This window comes from Ranitomeya variabilis, chromosome 2 (assembly GCF_051348905.1).
Source record: "Ranitomeya variabilis isolate aRanVar5 chromosome 2, aRanVar5.hap1, whole genome shotgun sequence".
Classification (NCBI taxonomy): domain Eukaryota; kingdom Metazoa; phylum Chordata; class Amphibia; order Anura; family Dendrobatidae; genus Ranitomeya; species Ranitomeya variabilis.
The window spans coordinates 155,881,578-155,909,387 of record NC_135233.1 but is presented as its reverse complement, the minus strand read 5'-3'; the positions used below and the strand labels follow the sequence as shown (position 1 = coordinate 155,909,387).

The 27,810-nt window shown below is 40.5% G+C and overlaps 1 protein-coding gene across 5 annotated transcripts in view; it reads right to left on the bottom strand.

Annotated features, from left to right (window-relative positions):
- Window positions 1-27,810, bottom strand: part of ADGRG6 (adhesion G protein-coupled receptor G6) — a 212,109-nt gene that overhangs the window by 15,990 nt on the left and 168,309 nt on the right. For all 5 annotated transcript variants that reach the window (XM_077283104.1, XM_077283103.1, XM_077283105.1 and 2 more), the window contains 9 exons: window positions 26,805-26,866; window positions 24,939-25,146; window positions 24,555-24,720; window positions 23,569-23,709; window positions 20,246-20,374; window positions 18,511-18,556; window positions 14,278-14,387; window positions 12,634-12,761; window positions 11,561-11,829 (listed from right to left, as the gene is read on the bottom strand). In XM_077283104.1, the coding sequence (XP_077139219.1) occupies window positions 11,561-11,829; window positions 12,634-12,761; window positions 14,278-14,387; window positions 18,511-18,556; window positions 20,246-20,374; window positions 23,569-23,709; window positions 24,555-24,720; window positions 24,939-25,146; window positions 26,805-26,866 (1,259 nt within the window). The remainder of the gene's footprint in view (window positions 1-11,560; window positions 11,830-12,633; window positions 12,762-14,277; window positions 14,388-18,510; window positions 18,557-20,245; window positions 20,375-23,568; window positions 23,710-24,554; window positions 24,721-24,938; window positions 25,147-26,804; window positions 26,867-27,810) is intronic.

The following is a 27,810-nucleotide window of genomic DNA, read 5'->3' as shown; positions in this document are numbered from 1 at the left end:
ACATCAATGGATGCTAAAAAAGAGTCCTTCTCAAGTTGTATCCCCTCTATTTTTTGCAATAGATCCATAGTATCCCTCAGATATGAGGGTATGGACACAACAAAAGGCCTCAGAATCTCTTCAACATACAGACCACAATTTTGTGTGAGAGAATCCACGCCCGATACAATGGGTCTTCCCTTTAGAGGGTGCAGACCCTTATGTATCTTGGGCAGTGTGTAAAATGTAGCCTGCAGGGGAAACTTGGGGAGCAGAAAATCAAATTCAGATTTGGAGATCAGCCCCTTCAAGAGTGCCTCCTCCAAAATATATCTGAGTTGAGTTTTATATCTCTCAGAGGGGTCCCCCCCCCAGTATTTCATACGTGCTGCTATCCTGTAGTATATTGTTGCACATACTCCAATAGACCTTGTGGTCCATTACTACCAAATTGCCACCTTTATCGGATGCCTTTATGACCAATTGGTCATTCTTTTTAAGTATATCCATGGCCACTCTTTCTTTTTCACTCAAATTGTGGACTGTATCCTCCTCCATATACCTTATCTTTTTAAGGTCTCTCTCCACAAGTTTGAGGAAAATATCGATATTTTTTGTGTCACCTTGGGGTGGCATTTTGGTACTGTTGTTTCTAAGGTTTGTAAAGGGCCCCCTATCTCGATTGGTGTATTGCTCATTTTCCCCCAGTAGTCCCATCAAAGCTTCAAAGCCCTCCACTTCATCATCTTGTATACCTAATTGCATGTAGGTCTCTTTATCGTTGTGCATGAAGAACTTCTTCCATTTTAGTTTCCTGCAAAACAGGTTGAGATCTTTTATCCAGCTAAAACAATTAAATCCCCCAGTGGGTACAAAATTCAGGCCCCTTTGTAGAACATTGTATTCATCACTAGAAAGCGTATATGATGAAAGATTTATAATCTGCCCCCTACCTAGCTGTTTTTTGGTCTGAGAAAATAACCCGTTCTCATCCCTTGTTCTAAAAAAGAGGATGATGAAGAGGATGAGGCCTGCCCCTGCATATCTCTTGAAGTTGATGGGGGGATAGTTGAAACTACTTCTGTTGGCTGATAGGTCCCCCTTCCCCTCCTTCCCCCTTCCCAATTTTATTTATGTGCCATCATAAGTCCACTACATGTATTTTCATTGTTTTAATTCACAATGTTGGGGCCTAGTACTCCCTATTTGTAGGTCGATCTCTGTCTAGTCTCTAGGGGCACCAATAGATTCATTGTGTGGGTAGGGGATACCCGGAGCCACCGGCAGGGCCTCATAGGATTATAGGGATAGACGACGAGGAGTGGGGGCGCCAGAACGCATCCCCTAAGGCGCCAACCCCCACAGCTAGGTAGTTACCAGCACAGACATCTTTATAGGGACATACATTGGCCTTCAACATTAGTTTTTTTCACTGTGTGTGTGGGTTTTTCTTTGGTGTAGCCACAGGTTGGTGGCATTTTATATACAATTCTAATAAATATTGGGTTTTTTATGATTTGTGGTTCATCCTGACTCATAATTTCTTTACATTCAGGGACCAATTTTATCTGCAGTGCAGAGGTACTGCGAGGGGAGCAGCGTATGTGCCTTCGTATGCCAATTTATTTTTGGGCTTTTGGGAGAGGAACATCTTTCTTGAAGGTGTGCACGCGGCTTCCCAGATCCTTGGATGGTATAGATATATAGATGATATCTTGTTTATCTGGCAGGGGTCTGTAGAGAATTTGAGTACCTTTATGTTAGGTTTGAAGCGCAATGACTCCAACATTCGGCTCACATATACATTTCACCGTGAGATCTCTTTCCTTCATATCCTAATCGAAAAACAACATGATGGATTACTTTGTACAAATGTGTTTAGAAAGGAGACCTCGGTGAATGCTTTGCTACATGCCAAGTCCTGGCATACTAAATCCACAATTAAAGCCATTCCAACAAGCCAGTTTCTCCATATTCGGAGGATCTGTTCTACTGATTCATCTTTTGAAAAACAGGCTGTAGACCTTGGAACGATTTAGGAATAGGGGGTACAGCAGAAGATGTACAAAAAGGAACTATTCTAGAGCTAGGGTTACTAACAGAAATGAGTTACTCCAACCCAATAAGAGACTTGGTAATGATTCATCCATCTGTTTCATTTCTACTTTTAATCATCAGTGGGATACAATTTGAACAATATGACAAAAACACTGGTCAGTTTTAAAAACTGAACCTGGGTTGTCTAAATTGATCCCCGATTTGCCACTCATGACTGCACACAAAAGTAAAAAGTTGAGAGATATCCTTGTTAAGTCACTATGTGGCTAAAATCCCTGATCCTTTTAAGGCAGTGTGATGCAGGGACCCCTGTTACAGGTAGGGGGCACTGCATGATCTCCCCAGAATATGCAAGGAGGCGCATTGAGGTCATAGGAATGCATGGCAGTCGCTGCCATAACTACACTGTGTGCAGAATTATTAAACAAGTTGTATTTTAGAGGATTATTTTTATTATTGATCAACAACTATGTTCTCAATCAACCCCAAAGACTCATAAATATCAAAGCTTAAAATTTTTGGAAGTTGGAGTGTTTTTTTTTAAGATTTAGCTATCTTAGGAGGATAAATGTTTGTGCAGGTAACTATTACTGTGTAGAATTATTAGGCAACTTAATAAAAACCAAATATATTCCCATCTCACTTGTTTATTTTCACGAGGTAAACCAATATAACTGCACCAAATTTAGAAATAAACATTTCTGACATGCAAAAACAAAACCCCCCAAAATTAGTGACCAATATAGCAACCTTTCTTTATGATGACACTCAACAGCCTTCCATCCATAGATTCTGTCAGTTGCTTGATCTGTTTACTATCAACATTGCGTGCAGCAGCCACCACAGCCTCACATACACTGTTCCGAGAGGTGTACTATTTTCCCTCCCTGTAGAGCTCACATTTTATGAGGGACCACATGTTCTCTATGGGGTTCAGATCAGGTGAACAAGGGGGCCATGTCATTATTTTTTCTTCTTTGAGACCTTTACTAGCCAGGCACGCTGTGAAGTAGTTGGAGGCATGTGATGGAGCATTGTCCTGCATGAAAATTAAGTTTTTCTTGAACGATACCGACTTCTTCCTGTACAACTGATTGAAGAAGTTGTCTTCCAGAAACTGGCAGTAGGTCTAGGAGTTGAGCTTCACTACATCCTCAACCTGAAAAGGTCCCACAAGTTCATCACCAGCCCATACCAGTACCCCACCTCCACCTTGCTGGCGTCTGAGTCGGATGGAGCTCTCTGCCCTTTACTCATCCAGCCTCTGGCCCATCCATCTGGCCCATCAAGAGTCACTCTCATTTCATCAGTCCATAAAACCTTTGAAAAGTCAGTCTTAAGATATTTCTTGGCCCAGTCTTGACGTTTTATCTAATGCTTCTTGTTCAAAGGTGGTCGTTTTTTCAGCCTTCCTTACCTTGGCCATGTCCCTGAGTATCACACACCTTGTGCTTTTTGATAATGTTGCAGCTCTGAAATATAGCAAAACTGGTGGCAAATTGCATCTTGGCAGCTTCATGCTTGATTTTCCTCAATTCATGGGCAGTTATTTTGCGCCTTTTTTGCCCAACGCACTTCTTGCGACCCTGTTGGCTATTTGCCATGAAACGCTTGATTGTTCGGTGATCGCGCTTCAAAAGTTTGCCAATTTCAAGACTGCTGCATCCCTCTGCAAGACATCTCACAATTTTGGACTTTTCAGAGGCCGTCAAATCTCTCTTCTGACCCATTTTGCCAAAGGAAAGGAAGTTGCCTAATAATTAAGCAGACCTTACATAGGGTTTTGATGTCATTAGACAACACCCCTCCTCATTACAGAGATGCACATAACCTGATTTACTTAATTGGTAGTTGGCTCTCAAGCCTGAACAGCTTGGAGTAGGACAACATGTATAAAAAGTACCATGTGATCAAAATACAACTTGCCTAATAATTCTGCACACAGTGTATAGTGATGAGACAAAGTCCGGTATTATTGTGAATGGCCAGTATGTGTGTCGCAGAGGAAGATACTCTGCTCTGTAAGCCTGAAGTAAGGTTGTTCTGGGACTTGTAGCCCCACAAGTGATTGTGTTGTTTTAGAGGGAGGCTGGCAGGGCTAGTTTGAGAGCTGGGTGGGTCAAACTAGCCACACACACACACATACACACACCACCCATCTATGGGAGTGGTTACAGCTTGGTAATGTGACCAGGGTGTGGGTCACGTGGTACCTGTGTATGGACCTGAATGGATCTTGGCTGGAAGGTCCTGTGAGAGGAAAGGCCTGAGTGTTGGGAGGTCCAGAGTGTGTACTTGATCCCTGAAGAGCACCTGGTTGGGTGTTGGGAGGTCCAGAGTGGGGACCAGATTCCTGAAGAGCACCTGGTGAGGCTGTGGTCCTGAGTGGCCTGGGTGTTGGGAGGTCCAGAGTGGGGACCGGATCTCTGAAGAGCACCTGGTGAGGCCGTGGTCCTGAGTGGCCTCTGTGTTGGGAGGTCATGTGGGTGGACCAGATCTCTGAAGAGAACGAGGTGAGGCCAAGGCCCTGCAGAGCAGGTCACAGCTACTGTGTTGGGGAAGCTACCATCCTTCAGTGGGTCTGGAACCGACTGGTGTATGCCTGTCAGGCAAGTAGGTGATCCCCGTAAGGCAGTTTTCCCAGGGAGAGAGGACTGACAAGGAGTCAGCGGGTGGAGCAGGAGCGCCCGTAAGGTACCTCCACAGACTGTTGGTCCTTATTGTGTTCCATGAACTAATGAACTGTGTGGCATGCGGTCAACCATATCAACTGGACAACATAAGGTCCAGTATGTTTAGTGTCTGTGAGATGAAGCCGTATATGAAGTGATGTAATGAACTGTTCGTGGTTGCGGTTTAAGATAGTTGAATAAACTGGATAGACTGTTTGTGTTAAAAACCGTACACATGTGCATTTATCCCATTGCCAAGCGAGTATTCCCCTACCCATTAGTGAGCGTTATCTCACAGCAGGGAAACAGAGAAGTGGTTGTTACCGTTGCGGGGACTGCTTAGCGTGTAGGAATCTCACCCGCACAACTTTTGTCACCTCAGCAGACGGACAGCAACATTATAAAATTAGGGATTTCATCTCTTGTGAGATGATTCATGTGGTTTATTGTGCCAGATGTACATGTGGACTATTGGATGTGGGACTCACATCCCATGAGTTGAGAGTCAGAACATGTGAGCATGTCAGGGACATCTTGGCTGCCAAGAATGCTGAGGATGCGAGTTCCCTAAAAATGATCCCCCGACATTTTAGAATACGCCATAATTGCAATCCGGCAAATTTTAGGATGTGGGGGATCGACAGAGTCCGTCTGGGCATCAGAGGTGGTGATGCGAAATGGATTCTGGGCTGGCACAACGTGAGTGTCGCTGGATCACAGTCCTGGGTAACATGGAGCCTGCAGGTCTTAATGAACACTTGACTTTTGTTCCATTTTTATAAGATACTTCTCTCTGGATTTATTTTTAATTGTGTGTTGTTTTGTCTTTTTTTATAGTAATTTGACATAACGCTAACACTCTCTGGATCCTGACCTGATGTCCTGTTTCGTAATCTGATTTTGATTGGCCAACCAACTGGATGATGCTCGAGGACCTCATGAATTTCTGGGACATAGTCTTTTAGTCATAGAATTAATGAATAAAATATATATATATATATATATATATATATATATATATATATATATATATATATACATACTTTTTGGTTTTGATTGTGGTTTTCTGGTTTCAACAATATATATTGTACTCACTATTATATGTATTGTCCGTGTTCAATTTTTGGACACTTGGCACTATTGATTTTTATTTTATATCTACATAGTAGTGTATTTATGTTGATGATTTTGTTTTTCACTTTTTTGTTTTTTATTTTCTTTGCCCTGAATAAAGATCCTATATTGAATTGGTGTTTGTTCACTGAGCATTTTCAGCTGCTCTACTATTATTATTACTAGATGGTGGCCCGATTCTAACACATCAGGTATTCTAGAATATGCATGTCCACATAGTATATTGCCCAGTGACATAGTATATTGCCCAGTGACATAGTATATTGCCCAGTGAGGTAGTATACTGCCCAGTGACGTAGTATATTGCCCAGTTACGTAGTATACAGCACAGAGCCACGTAGTATATTGCCCAGCGACGTAGTATACAGCACAGAGCCACATAGTATATTGCCCAGTTACGTGGTATATTGCCCAGTGACGTAGTATATTGCCAAGCCACGTAGTATATTGCCCAGCGATGTAGTATACTGCCCAGCCTCGTAGTATATTGCCCAGTTACATAGTATAATGCCCAGTGATGTAGTATAGGGCCCAGTGACGTAGTATACAGCACAGAGCCACATAGTATATTGCCCAGCCACGTAGTATATTGCCCAGCCACGTATGTCACAGGTTAAAAAATAAAAAATAAACATATACTCGCCTTCCGAGGGGCCCCTTGTAGTTCTGTCGCCTGTGTTCGGTTCAGGCTGCAGCTTCCGGTCTGAGGGTGTGATGACATCGCGGTCACATGACCGTGACGTCACGGCAGGTCCTTCTCGCACAGGTGCACAGGGCCTGTGATGACATCACGGTCACATGATCGTGACGTCATGGCAGGTCCTTGTCGCACACCAACCTTAGCACCGGAACCTGCCGCTTGCATGGACCGGTCACCGGAACGTCGGAAAGGCGGCGGAAGGTGAGCATATAATGATTTGTTATTTTTTAAAATTATTTTTAACATTAGATGTTTTTACTATTTAGGCTGCATAGGCAGCCTCAATAGTAAAAACTTGGTCACACAGGGTTAATAGCGGCGGTAATGGAGTGAGTTACCCACGGCATAACGCGGTCCGTTACCACTGGCATTAACCCTGTGTGAGCCATGACTGCAGGGAGTATGGAGCGGGCGCCGGGCAGTGACTGCAGGGGAGTAGGGAGGGACTAATCAGACTGTGCCCGTCGCTGATTGGTCGCAACAGCCATGACAGGCAGCTGGCGAGACCAATCAGCGAATGAATATCCGTGATGGAAGTTGCCGACAGAAAGATGGAAGTACCCCTTAGACAATTATATATATATATATATATATATATATATATATATATATATATAGACTAGATGGTGCCCCGATTCTAATGCATCGGGTATTCTAGAATATGTATGCGTAGTGTATAGCACAGCCCACGTAGTATATTGCACAGCCACGCAGTACATTGCGCAGCCCACGCAGTAAATTGAGCAGCCCACGCAGTACATTGCGCAGCCCACGCAGTACATTGCGCAGCCCACATAGTACATTGCGCAGCCCACATAGTACATTGCGCAGCCCACGTAGTACATTGCGCAGCCCACGTAGTACATTGCGCAGCCCACGTTGTATATTGCGCAGCCTGTTGTGAGCCCAATGGCAGAGGGTCTCAAAAGTACATACCAAGTCTGCAAACATAAAAAACCAGCTCATAGGGCAGTGGTAACTGGGCTGACAGTATATCTAATCCTAGCACCACAAATAGCAGCAGCCGGGGAACGAGCCTACGTTGGTTCTAGACGTCTCGCACCAGCCGGAGAACTAACTAACCCTAGAAGGGAAAAGATAGACCTTTCTTGCCTCCAGAGAAAAGACCCCAAAAGTAGGATACAAGCCCCCAACAAATAATAACGGTGAGGTAAGGAGAAAAGACAAACGTAAGAATGAACTAGATATTTAGCAAAGAGAGGCCCACTGACTAATAGCAGAATATAGTAAGATGACTTATACGGTCAGCAAAAACCCTATCAAAATTTCCACGCTGGATATTCAAGAACCCCCGAACCGTCTAACGGCCCGGGGGGAGAACACCAGCCCCCTAGAGCTTCCAGCAAAATCAGGAATCACATTTAGTACAAGCTGGACAAAAATAAGAGCAATGCAAATAACCAAAAAACAAGAAGCAGGACTTAGCTTAATTTTGCAAGAACCAGGACCAGCAGACAGGAGCAAACAGAAAGGAACTGATTACAACGATGCCAGGCACTGGACTGAGAATCCAGGAAGTTTATATAGCAACACCCCTGGACTAACGACCCAGGTGGGTGCCAAACTGAGGAAAGACAATCCCAGAGTCATATCACTAGTGACCACAAGAGGGAGCCAAAAAAGTCTAATTCACAACAGCAGCCCACGTAGGACATTGCGCAGCCCAGATTGTACATTGCGCAGCCCACATAGTATATAGCACAGCCCACATTGTATATTGCGCAGCCCATGTAGTATATTGCACAGCCACGCAGTACATTGCGCAGCCCATGCAGTACATTGCGCAGCCCACGCAGTACATTGCGCAGCCCACGCAGTACATTGCACAGCCCACATAGTACATTGCGCAGCCCACGTGGTATATTGCGCAGCCCATGTTGTATATTGCGCAGCCCATGTAGGACATTGCGCAGCCCAGATTGTACATTGCGCAGCCCACATAGTATATAGCACAGCCCACATTGTATATTGCACAGCCCACGTTGTATAGTCACGTAGTACATTGCGCAGCCCACGTAGTATATTGCCCAGCCCATGTAGTATATTGCCCAGCCCATGTAGTATATTGCCCAGCGACGTAGTATATAGCACAGCCCATGTAGTATATTGCCCAGCCACGTAGTATATTGCCCTGCCCATGTAGTATATTGCCCAGCCCACGTAGTATATAGCAATGTGGGCATCATATCCCTGTTAACAAAAATAAATAAAATAAAAAATAGTTATATACTATCACCTTCCGGAGCCCCCGGATCCAAGCGAAGCGGTTACTGACGCTGCTCGTGCGCTCCGGTCTCAAGAGTGCATTGTGGTCTTGCGAGATGATGACGTAGCGGTCTCGCGAGTCCGCTACGTCATCATCTCGCGAGATCGCAGCATGGAGCGGTTACCGAAGCGTCGCAAGCGGGAAATGCCTGTTGTCAATCCGGGGGCCGACGGACGGTGTGTATATAACGATTTTTTTTTTATTATTATTATTTTTAACATTAGATCGTTTTACTATTCATGCTGCATAGGCAGCATGAATAGTAAAAAGTTGGTCACACAGGGTTAATAGCAGTGGTAACGGAGTGCATTACACTGCAGCATAACGCGGTTAATCCGTTACCGCTGCCATTTACCCTGTGTGAGGGCAGACTGGAGGGGATTATGGAGTGGGCACTGACTGCGGGGAGGAAGGAGCGGCCATTTTTCCGCCGGACTGTGCCTGTCCCTGATTGGTCGTGGCTGTTTTGCCATGACCAATCAGCGACTTGGATTACATGACAGAAAGAGGCCGCGACTAATGAGTATCCATGACAGACAGACAGACAGAAGGACAGACAGACGGAACTACCCTTAGACAATTATATAGTAGATAAATTGATTTTTTATATTATTCAAATTTTTGTTTTTATGCACTGTCACTTTTATGGTTTATTTTGCACTGTGACTTTAAATTACCAATAGTAGAGTAGTAGAGTCTTTCTAATGTATATATTTCTACAAATCTTTGCCCCAAAATGGGCGTACCTTTGACTGGGTTTTGATTATTGATCCCGTTTACTACATGCCACTATTTAATTATCTATATATTTATTGTTATGCACTCTGAGTGAATATGCCCCAATTTTTAATTATTCATTTCCATTTTCACTATGGTATACTTACGTTGGGTCTGATTTCTGGTGCGCATGCGTGATGCGCGCGTTCCTGGGCCGCGTCACTGAATGTCTCTTTAACTGGTGCATTCTGGGTATATGACATCTGAGGGGGTTTTCCCCACCTGATTGCACGTGTTGAGGCCGGATGTGACGCGGTCGCGGTTCAGTGACATGCCGCGCATGCGCCGATACAGTTCTGACGGTCGGGATTTAGTATTTAAAGGCAAGATAGTACACCTTTAGCCACAGCCCCCCGAAGAAACCCGCACAAAATGTGCATTGGGGCTGCTGCGCTAGGTCCCCAGGTGGAAAGAAATATGGGTAAGGATAGTTTTTGACTCATTGCACGCATTTGGGTTCCCTTAAAGGGATACATACCTTTTTCATTAGTTGGTCTCAGTTGACCTTTTTGGGATTGGTTTTTAGTACCCATTATATGTTTGACTGCTCTGTATGAGCTAATTGATATTAAGTGATCTTTAAGGAACATTAAGTGACTTTCTTATCTGGGTGCTACGTCTTTCTCTTGACTGACTGATATTTACAAGGGAACAGCCCTATTTGGGTCGCACTTGCACTTTCTCTTGATAGCCTTCATTCTCTGCCCTCCCTTCCACTAGTACTCGGGATCTTGGTGTTTTACACCTGGCTTTCACTAAATTGCTTTATATATCATTATATTTATTATGTCTTGTGTTTGTATGGTATGTGTTTTGTATAAATTTTTAATTTTATCCTTGGGACATTTTGTACTCCTTATTCTTTCTTGTATTAATCATGTCTGTGAGAGTGTCCCTGGCTACTTTAGCCTCCCTTAATATATTATGGAGGGTATGACTATTTAAAATGAACATGGTTTCTGATCTGAGGATTGTGTACAACCTAATAACAAGGTATCACTTCTGGACACAGAGTGCCTCTATGTAATGTAAACTTGTAGGGGCTGAATATGTCTAGGTTAGTGTTGAGCATTCCGATACCGCAAGTATCGGGTATCGGCCGATATTTGCTGTATCGGAATTCCGAAACTGAGTTCCGATATTTTTGTGATATCGGAAATCGGAATCGGAAGTTCCCAGTGTATGGTTCCCAGGGTCTGGAGGAGAGGAGACTCTCCTTCAGGCCCTGGGATCCATATTCATGTAAAAAATAAAGAATTAAAATAAAAAATATGGATATACTCACCCGTCCGGCGGCCCCTGGACCTTACCGATATAACCGGCAGCCTCCGTTCCTAAGAATGAGGAGTTTAGGACCTGCGATGACGTCGCAGCTTGTGATTGGTCGCGTGAGCGGTCACATGAGTGGTCACGCGACCAATCACAAGCCGCGATGTCATCGAAGGTCCTAAACTCCTCATTCTTAGGAACGGAGGCTGCCGGTTACATCGGTAAGGTCCAGGGGCCGCCGGACGGGTGAGTATATCCATATTTTTTATTTTAATTCTCTATTTTTTACATGAATATGGATTCCAGGGCCTGAAGGAGAGTTTCCTCTCCTCCAGACCCTGGGAACCATCCAGGATACCTTCCGATACTTGTGTCCCATTGACTTGCATTGGTATCGGGTATCGGTATCGGCGATATCCGACATTTTTTGGATATTGGCCGATACCATCCGATACCGATACCTTTGAGTATCGGAAGGTATCACTCAACACTAGTCTAGGTATAATTTTCGTTTGTCTGCCACAACCAGGTAAAAATTCCAATGAATTACATACATGTACAAAAAATTCCATTGGGTAAATTTTAAGATTGATTTTGCATTTCCATTGATTATAACAACGCATGTGATACAATCAGGGTGCCAATATCAATAGACTGATACACAATGTCTTCTAGATAACTTACCCCAACCGATAATGCAGAATTTTAATATATATCTTCGGATATACGTATTGAAAACTTTTACAAGTGCTATGTACATGTGTACAGCCTCTAATCCCATCCAAGTGAATGAAGCTAAAAGAAAAAAATGAAGTACTGCTGCCACAGCTATGCAGAGCTCATTAATATCGAAGGAAGCCAACCAGCCATCCAAGAGGAAGAAAAGGTTCAGGAAAAGCAAAGCAGTGCTCAGGTTCATCAAAATTTTCGAAGGGTAATCACGTCTGATTTTTCTGGTGAAAAAAAAAATTGTCAGATTTTACAAAGCAGATAGGTGTGGAGTATAGCGACTGGCTAGAGGCGGAAACTAGACTATGCCATTCAGAGAGGCTAGGACTCCACATTTGGTGGTTTATGAATCAGATACAAATTGCAGCATAACAGAACATTTGTGCTACAATTGAAAGATGTCTGTTCATTGCTGCAATTAGCCAACAATATTTCTAATAGGTAATCAATGAGATGGCACGTGCAGTACTGCAAAGATGTTACCATTACAACCAGCATCTGACTAGGGTACCAAGGGCCCACAAGTTACACTAATTCTTGGAGCCAACTCTACAACTATGTGCAAATGTTACTTGACCCTTATTCTCAAAATTTTCAGTCAAAGCATTCAACATACAGTACATTGGAATGGAAAGCTAGCTGCATTTGTGTGCAGTTGCATCTCCACTGAAGTACTGTATATGGAAGATGCAGACATGATGGGCTGGATTCCATTCACCCAACAGGTGGTGATCCCAGAGGTGGCATAATGCAATGTCCTGTAATGGGTAAGTTAATAAGTAATGGCCACAAAGTGACCAGATATTGGAATGGCATGTACATTTACCACAAAATTGTGCAGTTTTATTTGGAGGATGCAGTTGTGGAGGGCCAAACTCCAAAACCGAGCACCAGTTAATAAACTATTTGAAATAAATTTGGCACTTTCCATTTCCATGTGATTATTTTTACATTTATTAAAAAAACAATAATAATAATAATAATAATAATAATAATAAATGTCACAATGTTTGGATACAAATACTTACTCAAATGCAATGTATGTTAGAAGTGTGGCAGCTGTACATATGGCAGATATTCCACAGCCAATATATGTAATGAATGTAAGTATTTTTTCATTCTGAGGGTCTATATATTGTTGAGTTCTCTGAAGGTCCTGTAAATGATATATATATATACGGTACATAAACACATTTTTCTTGCATGATATTTTTTTATTTAAAAACAGTGCAAAAACATTTACAAATGCAGACATACATACATACAAACACAGACACAGACATACATAGAGCATTTTTCAGATTATAAGACGCACTTCTTTGCCTCACAATGGGAAAAATGGGGGTGCGTTTTATAATCCTAATGTAGCTTTCTGGTGGGGAGGGAGGATGCGGTAGAGCGTGGTACAAGATAGCTGCTGCAGGAAGCTGACTGCAGTGGCAGGAGTGGGGCGATGCTGTGGGCCCGGGCTGGGAGGAGAAGGTGTTTAGTGGTGCGAAGCTGCAACGGACACCGGGCATTCACAAAATGTCAGCTGAATCCCGACACTTCCCATCAATTTGACTCTGGTGGACTTCAGGAAAATGGCTGCCAGAGGTGTCATATGCACAGATTGAAATCTCAGCTCCTGAGATCTTGGCTCCTGAGATCTCAATCTGCGCATGTGCTGCCTTTGGTGGCCATTTTTCCAAAGTCCACCACAGTGAAAGCAATGTGAAGTGCGGAGATTCCGCCAATATTTTCTGAAAGCCCAGAGCCCACCACAGCCTCTAACCGCTGAACACTCCCTCCCACAGCTTCACCCCACTTCTACCACCTCCAGCTTCCTGCAGCAGTGACCCTGCCTTCTGGGATCTTGCTCCATATCAGCCGCCCTCCCCCCAAAGTAAGCTAACGTAAAGGCAGACTGTAAGACTTTAAAAAAAAAGTTTTCCTATTTTCCTCCTCAAAATTTGCGGCGCCTCTTATGGTCTGGTGTGTCTTATGGTCCAGTGCATCTTATAATTGGAAAAATAAGGCACATATATACATGCACATACATATACAGACACATACATACATACAGTATACATACAGTATATACACACACAGACATACATGTATACATACACATACTATTTATAATTTATTAGGTTTACACACGTATACACATGCGAACAAAACACATACACAAATATGCGCACACACATACATGCAAACACAAACACAGGTATACATAACATATACACATATGTACCACATGCTCACACATATATACACACAGACACATACATACATACATACAGTACATACTGTACATACACACATGCACAGACACATACAGACATATACATACACACAAACACACTCTTTCAAACACAAATAACTGGTGAAAAATAGCATCGAAATATACAATGAAATCCTAAATGACATAAAATATTTAATGAAAATAAATCTGTTATATTGGTGGACATTTGAGACAACTTGTGTCTACTTTTTAAAAAATTCTCTTAAATTCCATATGACTTCAAAGGAAAACGCACAATATAAGTCTACGTTTACTGGAAGAAAATAAAAAGTAAAGATAATGTAATATATTCTCAAAATAAACAATTTTTAACATCTTAATTATATGAATAATAATTAATATTTATGGAAAAATTATTAAAAAAAAGATTCATGGACACACTTACCATCAGAATACCAAAATGTGTGAGGTGATTGCATAGACAGACAGTCTCATTCGCATTGGATTCATTTATCAGTACCCTGCAGCCAGATTGGCTCCAGCCACCATTGCCAGCTGTTGAAAAGTAAGAATGAATAATCAGTCGTTAAGGATTTGTTACAACTGAGAAAACAAGATTGTGAAAGTTACATAAAGAAACAAGGATCATATCTTATGTTATTGTTACAGATTTTATTATATTTATGTTAAGCACAGCATTCTTTATACTAAGTAGTAAAGAATAAACTGTCCATTTCCCTGGCGGATATTCAGAGTTTAGTTGATTTAATCACTTCCTTACACCTTAGACATTGGGTTGCAAAGAGAATAATGATATTTAATAAAATGGATGATTATTAACCATATGATAATGGGATGTGAAAGGACTTAATAAGTGAAATAAAAAAAAAGTTAGATCATGGATTTATTTTTAGAATTCTATATTGTAATTTTGCTGATTAAAGTAAGGTATATATTTTTACACCACTATTAACCGGGTATTTATATTAGCTATCCATAATATTTTATAAAACAGAAATGCTTTATAAAATTTGTAATCAATAGAGTACATTGAAAATCTAGTGCCAATATCTTACCCAAAGCAAGGGTACTGTTAGGCTGATCTAACACAATATTTAACAAAAATCATTGGCTAATATGACAATTGGAGGGACTACTGCTCTCAAACATATATCCATATTTTATTGTACAAGCATCATGTATCAACACGCATTCAATTACTAGAAACTCATAGTTACAAAAGATCAAAACTAACATGTACTTTGTAAAATAAAATCTTTAGCTACAGATACAGAGCACAATAGCCTCAACAGTGTGAAAGTTTTCATAATCACAGCTGTTTCAAGTGTATAATAAGACGAAGCAACTTGCCCACTGGATCTGTGGTCTCTAGTGCCAATGTTATTGTACAGTATTTTCAGTGATAGTGCTGCTGCTTTTTCAAGGATTTTTTTTTTTTTAAGTGAGCGATTGAGTATTGTTTCTTTTCTGCGTTTGGCTCATCCTATTATTTGATGGGTTCTTAACTAATTTTAACTTTGAAATTTTTGTGGGATTTTTTTGGAATATGGCTGAGCATCCAGTTTAACAATACATGTAGATATTTGGGTTCCTTGAGTTGTTTTTGCCAAAGAATTGAACTTGCAAGAACCTTAAACTTAAAGGGAACTTGTCACCTGGTTTGGCAGATACGAGAAATGGCCACAGTTTTTCTGGGCTCATATACAGCATTCTATAATGCTGTATATAAGCCCCCAATCAGACCTGTAAGAGAAGAAAAATAACTTTTATTATACTTATCTGGGGGGCGGACAGGTCCGATGGGTGTCGCTGGTTTTGGTCCGGCGCCTCCCATCATCTTACGATCCTCGTCCTCCTGCTTGCTTCATGTGGATAACGTGTCTCTGGGTCATATACACACGCTCCCTGGAATAGTGCTCCTGTGCAGGCATACTTTTCTGCCCTGTTGAGGGCAGAGCAAAGTCCTGCAGTGCGCAGGCGCTGGCCCTCTCAGACCTTTCCCGGAGCCTGCGCACTGCAGTACTTTGCTCTGCCCTCAACAGGACAGAAAAGCACGCCTGCACAGGAGCACGATTCCAGGGAGCGTGTGTGGATGACCCAATGATGCGTTATCCACATGAAGCAAGCAGGAGGACGGGGATCGTAAGATGACGGTATGCGCCAGACCAAGACCAGCGATGCCCATAGGACCGGACAGGTGAGTATAATAAAAGTTATTTTTCTTCTCTTACATGTCAGAATGGGGGCTTGTATATAGCATTATAGAATGCTGCATATAAGCCCTAAAAGGGGGTAGCCGTAACTCGTATCGGCCAAACCTGGTGACAGGTTCCCTTTAAGTTTAAAAGGAACCTGACACCTGATTCATGCTGGCACTATGAAAAAGAGCCTGATTTCCAGATTGGAGCCAGGTGTATTTGCATCTGAAACACTCCAGCATTACAGAGAAAGACATACCTGTCTGCAATAATGCAGCTAGGATCTGATTCATGCTGCCAACAGTTTCTGTGGCACAAATGAGGTGTCAGGTTCCCCTTAAGCTTAAGATTATTCATAGCCATGAATGACTACCATTTTTGTGCATTCTTAAAGATTCAACTATGTATACATAGAAATCTGAAATTATTTTGGCTATGTGTTTCACATACACTGTACGGTTAACGTTTGGTATGTTTTTTCTTTTTAAAAACCTTTGCGAAATTGCTGCAAACTAGCAGTTTTCTGGGGGAGGTGGGGAGGTGGGCAGGGGGTTGAAAACAATTTGTTCATTATAACTTCAAGAACGCTTAAGGGACAAGAGATTTTTTATGCGCTGCAGAAAATCATACATTCTGAAACTCTTGGTGAGGCACACACCCAGCTATATCAGGACACCATGGATATTCTATGCAGATTGACAGCCGTGATCCTTCCTCCTGAGGACACATATTCCAACATTCCTCATGAGGATGGGATTGCACTTACAAATATTTCCTTCAAAATTACAATTCAACCAACTCTGCAGTTTATCATATTTGTGCTCCGTAACAACTATTTCTCCTTTTGGAACAATTTATACTAACAGTGCATGGGCAGCGCCATGGGAAGCATAATGTCCAAACAATGTGCTAACCTATTTATGGCTAAACTAGAGGAGGAGCTATTGCCTTGCTCTATTAAACCTCTTGCATACTTCCTCTACATTGATGATCTGCTAATAATCTGGACAGACTCAAAATATGATCTGGTGACCTTCCACAATAGCTTCAGCAAGTTCGATCAACCACCAACTCACCCTCAACTTCTCAAAGTCCCAAATACATTTTCTGGACACAACCATATATATCAAGGACAAAACCATACAAAAATGAATTTGCCATAAGCCCACAGGACGTCCGGTGTATCTTAAATGGATCAGCTTTCATCCAAGACACACAAAAAACCCTTTACCTACAGTCAAGCTCTGAGGTACATTCAAATCTGTTCAGACAGTAAGGATTGAAAACTACAGTAGCTATCACTGAGGAAAACATTATTACAAACAAGGATACATCCGCTGGTAATAGATGAGCAGATCCACAGAACTACAAGACTCCCAAGAAGCAGCCTCCTGGATTACATTCAAAGGGAACACAACAAGGTGCCTCTTGTGGTCACATACAACCCCCACATGAGCATCCCAAGGAAAATTGGTGCTGATCTCCAACCCATGTTCCACAGAAACCACAGACTAAAAGAAGTATTCCCAGAACTACCACTTCTCTCTTACTTACAGCCTCCTAACTTAAATTACCTTATCACCACCTGTGATAGGCACATTCCTATGTAACAATATAAAATGCAAAACTTGTACTCATATAGTATCAAGAAATACAGTCCACAAACCAAACACAAATCAAGAGTATAAGACCAAGGAATTATTTTCTGTACCTTCTCCAATGTGGTGTACATGATGCAGTTTACCAAGTGGCCTGAGTGTACTTATATTGAGCTGGACATGCTGGACATTTCTCTGGATCTGGACACTGTATGAAGTGTTTAAAAGTCTTAATACTAAAAGGTCATTTTAAGGACAGCAGAGAGAGAAGAGTTTGGGAATACAAACTGATAAAGATGCTCAATTCCTTGACAATTGGACTCAATTTAACACTTGGATTTATGACTCACTACATGGACACAACTCACACCTCCACCAGGCGGACTCCAGATAACTAAGAGAAAATTCCGACCGCCTCTACATTTATAACAAAATGCATAATTTGATTTCCTTAGCTTATCTTTAGGAGGCATCAGCCCTTCCACCTTATGATCTAATGTACATCCGTAATATTTCGCAAACCTTGTGCTCTTATCTTTTTAATTCATTTGTAAACCTGCCTGAAGAAGGAGCCACTGTGCTCAGAAAGCTTGGAAATATATTTTTTCTGGTTAGCCAATAAAGGTATCACTCCGAGAATACTTTTGTCATTTTTGGGTATAAAAGTATTCACAATCGAAAACAATGTAACATATATGTATATAGTATGTGAGAGGCATTCAAATAATTATAAGCATTTATGAGGTTGGATTTTAAACATTAGTGCAATCACCATGTTAGCATATTTATACAAACTGAGGACATGTATGGCTCTTAAAAGGAAGTTAGAACAGGTACAGAAAACAATAATGTGCACCATACCATTTTTGTTTATATCCCAGAAAACACAGGTTGGATCTCCATGTTCCTGAAAGAAGAAGAGACATTTAACAAGATGTTTTGCTAAGTAAAGTCTAAACTGACCAAATGATATACAGCATATCTAGAGTCCCCTGATCACTGTGTGGTGTATTTTCATTTTCAGTCTATCGATTACGCATGCATTCTGTCCTGTTGTTTTTTTAAGGACTACTACTTTAGTGAGGTACTACTCAAATATCCCTCAGTATACTAAGTACAACTGTTGTGTTGAACTTAGTGTTGAGCGATACCGTTCGATACTTGAAAGTATCGGTATCGGATAGTATCGGCCGATACCCGAAAAGTATCGGATATCGCCGATACCGATACCCAATACCAATACAAGTCAATGGGACACCAAGTATCGAAAGGTATCCTGATGGTTCCCAGGGTCTGAAGGAGAGGAAACTCTCCTTCAGGCCCTGGGATCCATATTACTGTGTAAAATAAAGAATTTAAATAAAAAATATTGATATACTCACCTCTCCGGAGGCCCCTGGACATCACCGCTGGTAACCGGCAGCCTTCTTTGCTTAAAATGAGCGCGTTTAGGGCCTTCCATGACGTCACGGCTTCTGATTGGTCACGTGCCGCTCATGTGACCGCCACGCAACCAATCACAAGCCGTGACATCATTCTCAGGTCCTAAATTCCTAGAATGAGGAGTTTAGGGCCTGAGAATGACATCACGGCTTGTGATTGGTCGCGTGGCGGTCACATGAGCGGCACGCGACCAATCAGAAGCCGTGACGTCATGGAAGGCCCTAAACGCGCTCATTTTAAGCAAAGAAGGCTGCCGGTTACCAGCGGTGATGTCCAGGGGCCTCCGGAGAGGTGAGTATATCAATATTTTTTATTTTAATTCTTTATTTTACACAGTAATATGGATCCGATACCGATTCCCGATACTACAAAAGTATCGGATCTCGGTATCGGAATTCCGATACCGCAAGTATCGGCCGATACCCGATACTTGCGGTATCGGAATGCTCAACACTAGTTGAACTGTCTTCAGTAAAGTTGAACTGCTTTTATTTTTGGAGTTGGCAATTTTTTTTTTAAGAAGAACTGTTTTGGCACCCCACATTGCAGTCTGATCCCCCAGTAAAAATATGATACCCCAGGGATTAGTTATAACTGGCTCCTGATTTTAGCTAATAGCAGAAGCTTTTCTGCAGGAATCCTTAGGGTATGTTCCCACGGTCAGTAAACATTGCGGGTTGGATGCTACATACATCCGCAGCATCCAATCCACAGCATCCAGATGTTACAGATTTCAAGAAATCCCATATCTTTTATGTGTGCACCGACGCCCACAGTTTACCTCCGGAGATGGACATGCGGCGTGTCTATCCAGACTGTATATGCCAACATATCTTGTGGAGACGTGAGTTTCTGCAAGATAAATTTTACCCATACAATGTATTGGACGCTGTGATTCCGCACGGTTCAATGAACACATTCGGAATCACCAGCGTTCAAAAGTCGTCGGCACTTTGGATGCAGCAGACATGTGTCCAAAGCGCTGCCAATTACTGACCGTGGGGACGTAGCCTTACTGCTTTCTATACAAGCCAAGTTGTATCAAAAACACTCTTAAGAACACATTCAAAAATTCTACTAATCTCCTATTTTGAATTTTATTTTTTCCAACAAATTCTAATTTAGAATCTCAGAAAAGGTGAACATTACTTACTTGACTGCTCTTGTGTTTAACAGTTATCTTGACTGGATCTGTAAGGTCCTGAATAGAAATGTTTCCAATGCTACATGCAACAACATAACTGTTCAGCTTCTGTTTGTTTTCAGCATTCAATGTAGAATCCTGTTAATGTGTTCAACAGGAAATGTTCTATTAGAATCTTACATTTACCTATTTGTGTAATAGATTTTCTCTCTGCTACTTTTATATCTACAATATGTATATCAGAATACAACCGGAACTTTTAAATTGTGGTGTAATAAATCTTTACTGCCCAAATACAATGATCAGAAATATTATTTCACCTCTTTTCGACATAGAATGTAATACGGTAGTATGTGCTACATTGAGTCCATGGCAAATGTCAGTGATGTTACACAGGATCTTCCTGTAACAGCGATGACTGTTGCATGCTCTTCTTATTAGCCCTTTGTGACCAGGGCAAAATTTTCAAATCTAACATGTCACATTTCTGTGGCAAAAACTCTGGAATGTTTCAACATATCCCGGCGATTCTGAGATTATATTTTTGTGTCACGTTGTACTTTATAATAGTGGTAAATTTTATGATAAGTCCCAAAGTGTTTATTTATGAAAATATCAAAAATTTGACAAAAATGTAAAAGAATTATGCATTTTCAAACTTTGAATGTTTATATAATTGATCCAGGTAGCACACTGGGGAGAAAATAGCGCAAATAGGGATTTTTACGACAAACAAATAAAATAATTATCAGACTGTGGTAATCTAAACCATTAATTAATGCATTTTTTAAGAGTTTATCAGCTGCGGCAGATCTATAGGTAGCCAAACCAATGAAATGAAGATATGGAGAATTTGTGGATTCCTGAGGAAGAAGTGCATGTCAATTCAAAACACATTGAAAAAAAACTGCATGTTTAATAAATTCCCGATAACTGATGTCTTCAATAATCGGCAGTGCAGAAAGAATCCATGAATTCTTCATATCTTCATTGATCAAAATAGTCATATCACACAAAATAGTTATGTCTACATTTACACCATTTCACAAATATCCTTTAATTTTGTTAAATATTTTTAGAAGTTTTAAAAATTAAAAATTTATCAGCAAATTTTCACATTTTTGTCAAAGAAATAAAAAAAACTTATTTTTTGAAGATCTATGCAGTTTTCAAGTGACATTGGGGGACCTACCGTATATATATTGGAAAACCCACAAAAGAAATTATATTTTAAAAACATCACCCCTCAACATACCCAAAACGGCTGTCAGGTAGTTTTTTAACCCTTCAGGTGTTCTTCAGAAATTATTGCAAAATGGAATTATAGTAATTAAGAATATTTTTACCACTAAAATGTTTCTAATGCCTGAACACTATAGCTGGCAGACTCTGAGGCCACACAATCAGAATCTCAGAGTGCAAGTAGGATTAAAGAGAATATCTCAGCTCAGCAAAATAAGATATTGACGGTCATTAACCCCTTCACAATGCGGCCAATTTCCGTTTTTACATTTTCATTTTTTCCTCACCTTTGTCTCAGACAGACATTTCTTATTTTTGTGTCCATATAGACATATGAGGACTTGTTTTTTACGGGATGAGTTGTACTGAATGACACCATTCATATTACCACATAGCGTACTAGAAAATGGGAAAAAAATCCAAGTGGGGAGAAAATGTGAAAAAGACACAATTCTGGCATTGTTTTTGGGAATTGTTTTTACAGTGTACATTGTGTGGTAAAAGATCCTGCACATTGGCACTATTACGGTGATACCCAACATGTCCAGTTTTTCCTTTATTTCAATGGTGAAAAAAAAATCAAGAGTTTTAAAAAAAAATTTTTGGGGGTTGTATCTCTATTTTCCGAGACCCGAAACAATTTCATTTTTTCTGTGTGTGGATTACTTTTTGCAGGGATATAACGTTTTTCAAGCATTTTGGGATCGATATGACATTTTGATCCCTAATTACGGCATTTTACAGCCTTGTTTACAAATGCACCCCAATCTTCTCCATTGATATTTTTTATTGATACTGATATTGGTAATTGATGCTGTAAGAAGCCATGTAAACTATACATTTAGACTTCAACTACAAGTACATTTAGCCCTTCTGATAAATTAAGAACCAGGTTCACTTAAAGGGTAGAATTCTCACCCTAATGGCCTGAAATCAGGTAGAGGAAATGAAGCAACTTTCTATTACAAATACATGTGATCCATAATTTCCCTTCAAATGGGAAACACTTGTTACCTTTTTAACCCTATGTCCTGTTTACAGTATGAAAAGAATTAGATTTTTGTTTCTGAAACTTTGTTTGGAATTCCTTATTAATTAAGAGGGCACATTACAAGTGGATGTGAAATAGGTAAAACCTTTGCTGCTTCCTTAACATAATGGTAATGAAATCCCAAGCTGTAACTAATCTGTTTACAAAGCTTGACGACATATTATAACCCTGTTAGATCATTTCCTATATGGAATGGCTTGGTTCTCTTATCTTATTGGCACTCAATTGTTATGTCAGGGAAACCAATATTTGTACTGCCATAGCGGATGCTGAAAACCTGTTGGGTTACTGTGCTTTTGTCACAACTTTGTTTTTTCTGTACATGATGTACTCTAAATTATAACAACTATCACACATTTATGATTCTAAACTGCTTTCCATAAATCAATAGAAGTGGTGATCCGACACTCTGTAAAATTAGACTTGTCACCCCTCTCCCCCGTCTCCAGCACTAATCATTTTTATTGCATTTTTACAGCCTGGTTGCATCTGTTAAATATCCGCTGGTCAGCTGATAGTCACATGATGTAGAGGTACAGAACACGGTTCCAGCGATGTATTACTTACTGGGCTGCTGGCTGTAGTTTTTATAACATTACTGCTTTATTATTAGATTATCACTAGAGGACTAGTCAACCTGCTGCCATGTAGTCCGCCATATTCATGAGCTCTCTATAACCCCACCCCCCACCACTAATTGGCAGTGCGCTGCCTATTCAGTCTACAGAGAAAGCTGCTAATCAGTGGTGTGGGCAGAGATATGCAGAGCTCAGCATTCAGAGAACTGGAAGAAAATAAGATAATGATTTAGTCAAAGCTGCAGCAAGGAGCCCAGTAAGTAATACATAGCTGGAAACAGGGTCTATGCCCCCACATGATGCTGCCCAGGAAGTAGCAAAAAACTGGAGACAGATTCATTCAATTCCTAAAAGAATTTTTGTATTTCTGATATTTAAACAATACATTCAATGTATACACATGCTGTTGCTCTATAGTGTTTTGTATTTTTTTCTATTTGTTTCAATTAACAAGTACTCGCCTGAAAAAGTCCAGCTTTGCTGAAGAAGGTGAACTGGGCTCTTGAAACGGCATAGAAATCACCTTGACTTAAATTGGACAACAGGCTGGATGGAAGGACGACAGATGCCAATGGATTATCCTGATTTGTCTTCATGTCAACCTGATGAAAAAATGTATTGAAATGTAAAACTCATATTGAAAAGCTTCTTATATCACAGTATTCTTAGCATTTTTTCATATATATATATATATGTGACTTTATGTGTATTTATATATATTATCTATATACAGTGGGTGCGGAAAGTATTCAGACCCCTTTAAATTTTTTGCTCTTTGTTTCATTGCGGCCGTTTGGTAAATTCAAAAAAGTTCATTTTTTTCTCATTAATGTACACTCTGCACCCCATCTTGACTAAAAAAAAACAGAAATGTAGAAATGTTTGCAAATTTATTAAATAAGAAAAACTGAAATATCACATGGTCATAAGTATTCAGACCTTTTGCTCAGTATTGAGTAGAAGCACCCTTTTGAGCTAGTACAGCCATGAGTCTTCTTGGGAATGATGCAACAAGTTTTTCACACCTGGATTTGGGGATCTTCTCCAGTTCTGTGAGGTTGGATGGTGAACGTTGGTGGACAGCCATTTTCTGTTCTCTCCAGAGATGCTCAATTGGGTTTAGATCAGGGCTCTTTCTGGGCCAGTCAAGAATGGTCACAGGACTGGATTTTCCTTTTCTTTTTCAAAAGAAAATATAGTGCATACAAAAGAAAAATTTACATGGCCGACATGACCCAGTCGACGTGTTTCGAGTGCACTAAGCAGTCTTACTCATGACGCTATATTTTCTTTTGAAAAATAAAAAGAAAAGGAAAATCCAATCCTGTTGAGCCGGACTCCAATTTTTTCTATTTGCCATATATAGATACATACTTATGTTTGTGCGTGTGCATGTGCGTGTGCAGTGTTTGTTATGTTAATTGTAAAAACTCACAGTTCACTATACCTTAAAATCGGAACTGTTACTCTGAGCTCCAACGCTGAAGGATGAGCCATTGTATGAGGTAGCATTTACTTTGGAAACTCCTAAACACAAGTTTCGTGACACAATGCTGACAGATGGTCCTGGGAACTGAATCTTTAAAGCTAGAGCTTCTATTGTCTTTAGCGCTCTGAAATAAACACAATAACAGAAGACGTAAGATCTAGGAAAATATGACATAATTGCCATTCACTAACATCTGTATCCATTATGAAGACTTTATTTGTGCAATCTGCATTAAGAAAGGTAAGAATTGCTGCGATTTTAGCTAAGCCATCACTACTGTTGTATTACTCCAAGAATAGCTAATTGATAAATCAATTAAATATTAAGAAATATGGTACTTACTGAGAAGAGGATGTCGCTAATACATTGTCTGAACTGTTTAATATATTGGAAAACACAGTTACAACAGTTGAGCCCAGGTCAGCATTAATGTCAGCAGCATCATTCACTATTTTCTTAAGTGTTTTGACAACATCATTAACTTTCTCCTGCGTTAGCTCCTGGCCGCTCCCAGTAAGATTTAACAGATTGGCCAAATCTTCAGCATCATCTGTAAAATGATACATTGCTTAGTCCAAATGATTTAGGAAATTAAATTCTCTTAAAAGTTGCAAATCTTTATATAGCCATAGTAAAAAAAAATAGATCCAGCACCAGATAAAAATCATCAAAAATCTTTATTAGAATTTCACTAAAAATGTTGTACAGGCAAACTGATGTCTCTGAAACGTTTCGCCTTAGTCAGACTCTTAGTCATAGGTTGTATAGCTTTATTAAAAATGTGATCCAGGCATATTGTTGTTCTGACAGGTTAAAAGTCAGATTGTTAGTTACAGCCTGTAGGACTAAGAGTCTGACTCAAACGTGACACAAACAACAGTATGCCAGTACTACATTTTTAATCAAGTCATAAAGGATATCAGGAAATAACTAGGAGTCTGACTGACATGAAACATGTAGTATGCCTGTACTACATTTTTAATGAAGTTATAATAACATTTTATTGGATTTTTTTTATCTGGTGCTGGGTTTAAACTTTTTACAACAACTATGTGATGTACTGCTTGGAGCCTCACAAGCTTAAAAGGGTTGTCCACTACTAGGACAACCACTTCTTAAACTAAATGTACAGACCAGATAAAATAATAAAGTCTATACTCACCTACCATGCCGCCTCCGTTCCAGCGGTGTCAACACTCGTGGTCCCGGGGCTGTGATGCGCAGGAATGACACTTAATGCCCTTCACCCAATCAGCACTGGTGTCACTGTCTCCGCCATTGGACAAACCGAACATGAAGATCTGCAGCTCTGGCTTCCTCTTCATGTTCAGCTAGTACGAAGCCAGTGACACCAGTGCTGATTGGGTGCTGGCATCACAACACCCCATCACAGCCCCAGGGACAGCGAGTGCCGACACCGCGGGAATGACTCCGGCATGGGAGGGCTTATTTTATCAGGGCCGAACATTTAGTTTAAGAAGGGGTTCTGCTAGTAGTGGACAACCTTTTTAATCAGTGTACTAAAGGGGAGATTACTTGCAGTCTGCATCTAATTAGGTGGTAATGAAGACTGAATAACTATTTTATATGTTTTTTTCTTAAATGAATTTTGTCAACCTCAAATCTCAAATTAACTACTTATACATCCTTATAGTGCACTTAGCTCACTTTTTAGTTTTGCAGCAAAACAGGTTTATCTAATATGCAAATGAGGGCTTCTTGATGAAAGGCTAAGTGCACCATTTGCGGCTACAATCAATATAACATAAACCTTCCCTTAGCTTTATTAGCAATGCCTGTTTTATCAGAGCAAGCAAGTGTTATTGTGGGTGTGCTCTCATCCCTCTCTCCTATCTGCATTGACCACTCCCCACTGTGTGATCCTATGGAAAGCGACTGGATGCTGCAGACAGGAGAGAGGGATGAACACACACCCACACTCACGCTCGAATTTGAAATTATTTCCAGGTGCCATGTAGACCAGTGACTACATATAAGCTGGTATCTACTGCAACCTATAAAAGATTATAGACAGCTGCTATAAAGCATAAATCATCTAAATCTCAAACTGTTTAATAGTGTTTCATGTATAAATATCAGCAGCAAGCTTCTAAGATTAAACTTTGTAACATCTATGCAGGAAAAATGGGAGCAATGTTTTAATTCTGGTTTTCGTTTTATTCCTATTAAAACTGCTCATTTTCTTACCCGTGCAGTTGCTCAGATCCGGTGACCCCCAATAAGAAGTATAGTTGTGTTGTCCCAAATAGCTACAAAGAAAAAAAAAACTTACTACAGGTAAATTGGTAACATCATCCAATAGAACGTTCATGATCTAGACGTAATTCACCTTGAAAATAAATAAAGCAGATTTCCAGACATATTTTAATAGGTTACATTAAAAAATTTGCTGGAATAACTTGCGGACGCCATGTCACGTTTCGAAATTCCCTAATGTGCCTAAACAGTGGAAACTGCCCACAAGTGACACCATTTTGGAAACTAGACCCTCAGGAAACTTATCTAACTGTGTTGCGAGCACCTTGAACCCCCATGTGCTTCACAGAAATTTATAAACTTGAGCAATGAAAATAAAGAAAATCAGATCTTTCCCACAAACATGTATTTTAGCCCCAAATTTTGCATTTTCACATGGGTGACAGGGGAAATTGCACCATACAATTTGTTTTGTAACTTCTCCTGAGTACGTCTATACCCCATATGTGGGGGAAAATTACCGTTTGGGTGCACAGCAGGCTTCGGAAGGAAAGGAATTTTCTGGCATAATTAGCGAACACATGTCGCTTTTGGAGAGACCCTGTTGTGCCTACACAGTGGACACTGCCTGCAATTGACACCAGTTTGGAAACTCAGTAAACTTATCTAGATTTGTGGTGAGTACCTTGAACCCCCATGTGCTTCATAGACGTTTATAACATTGAACAGTGAAAATGAAAAAAAATTAACTTTTTTCCCACAAAAATGTTTTTTAGTCCCAATTTTTGCCTATTCATTAGGGTAACAGTAGAAACTGGACCGAAAAAATTTGCTGTGCAATTTTCTCCCCCATATGCGGGGGAAAACTACTGTTCAGTTGCATGGTAGGGCTCAGAAAGGAAGGAGTGACGTTTTATGATGCAGACTTTGGTGGAATTCTCTGAGGGTGTCATTTCACTTTTGGAAAACCCCTGATGTATATAAATTACCCACAATT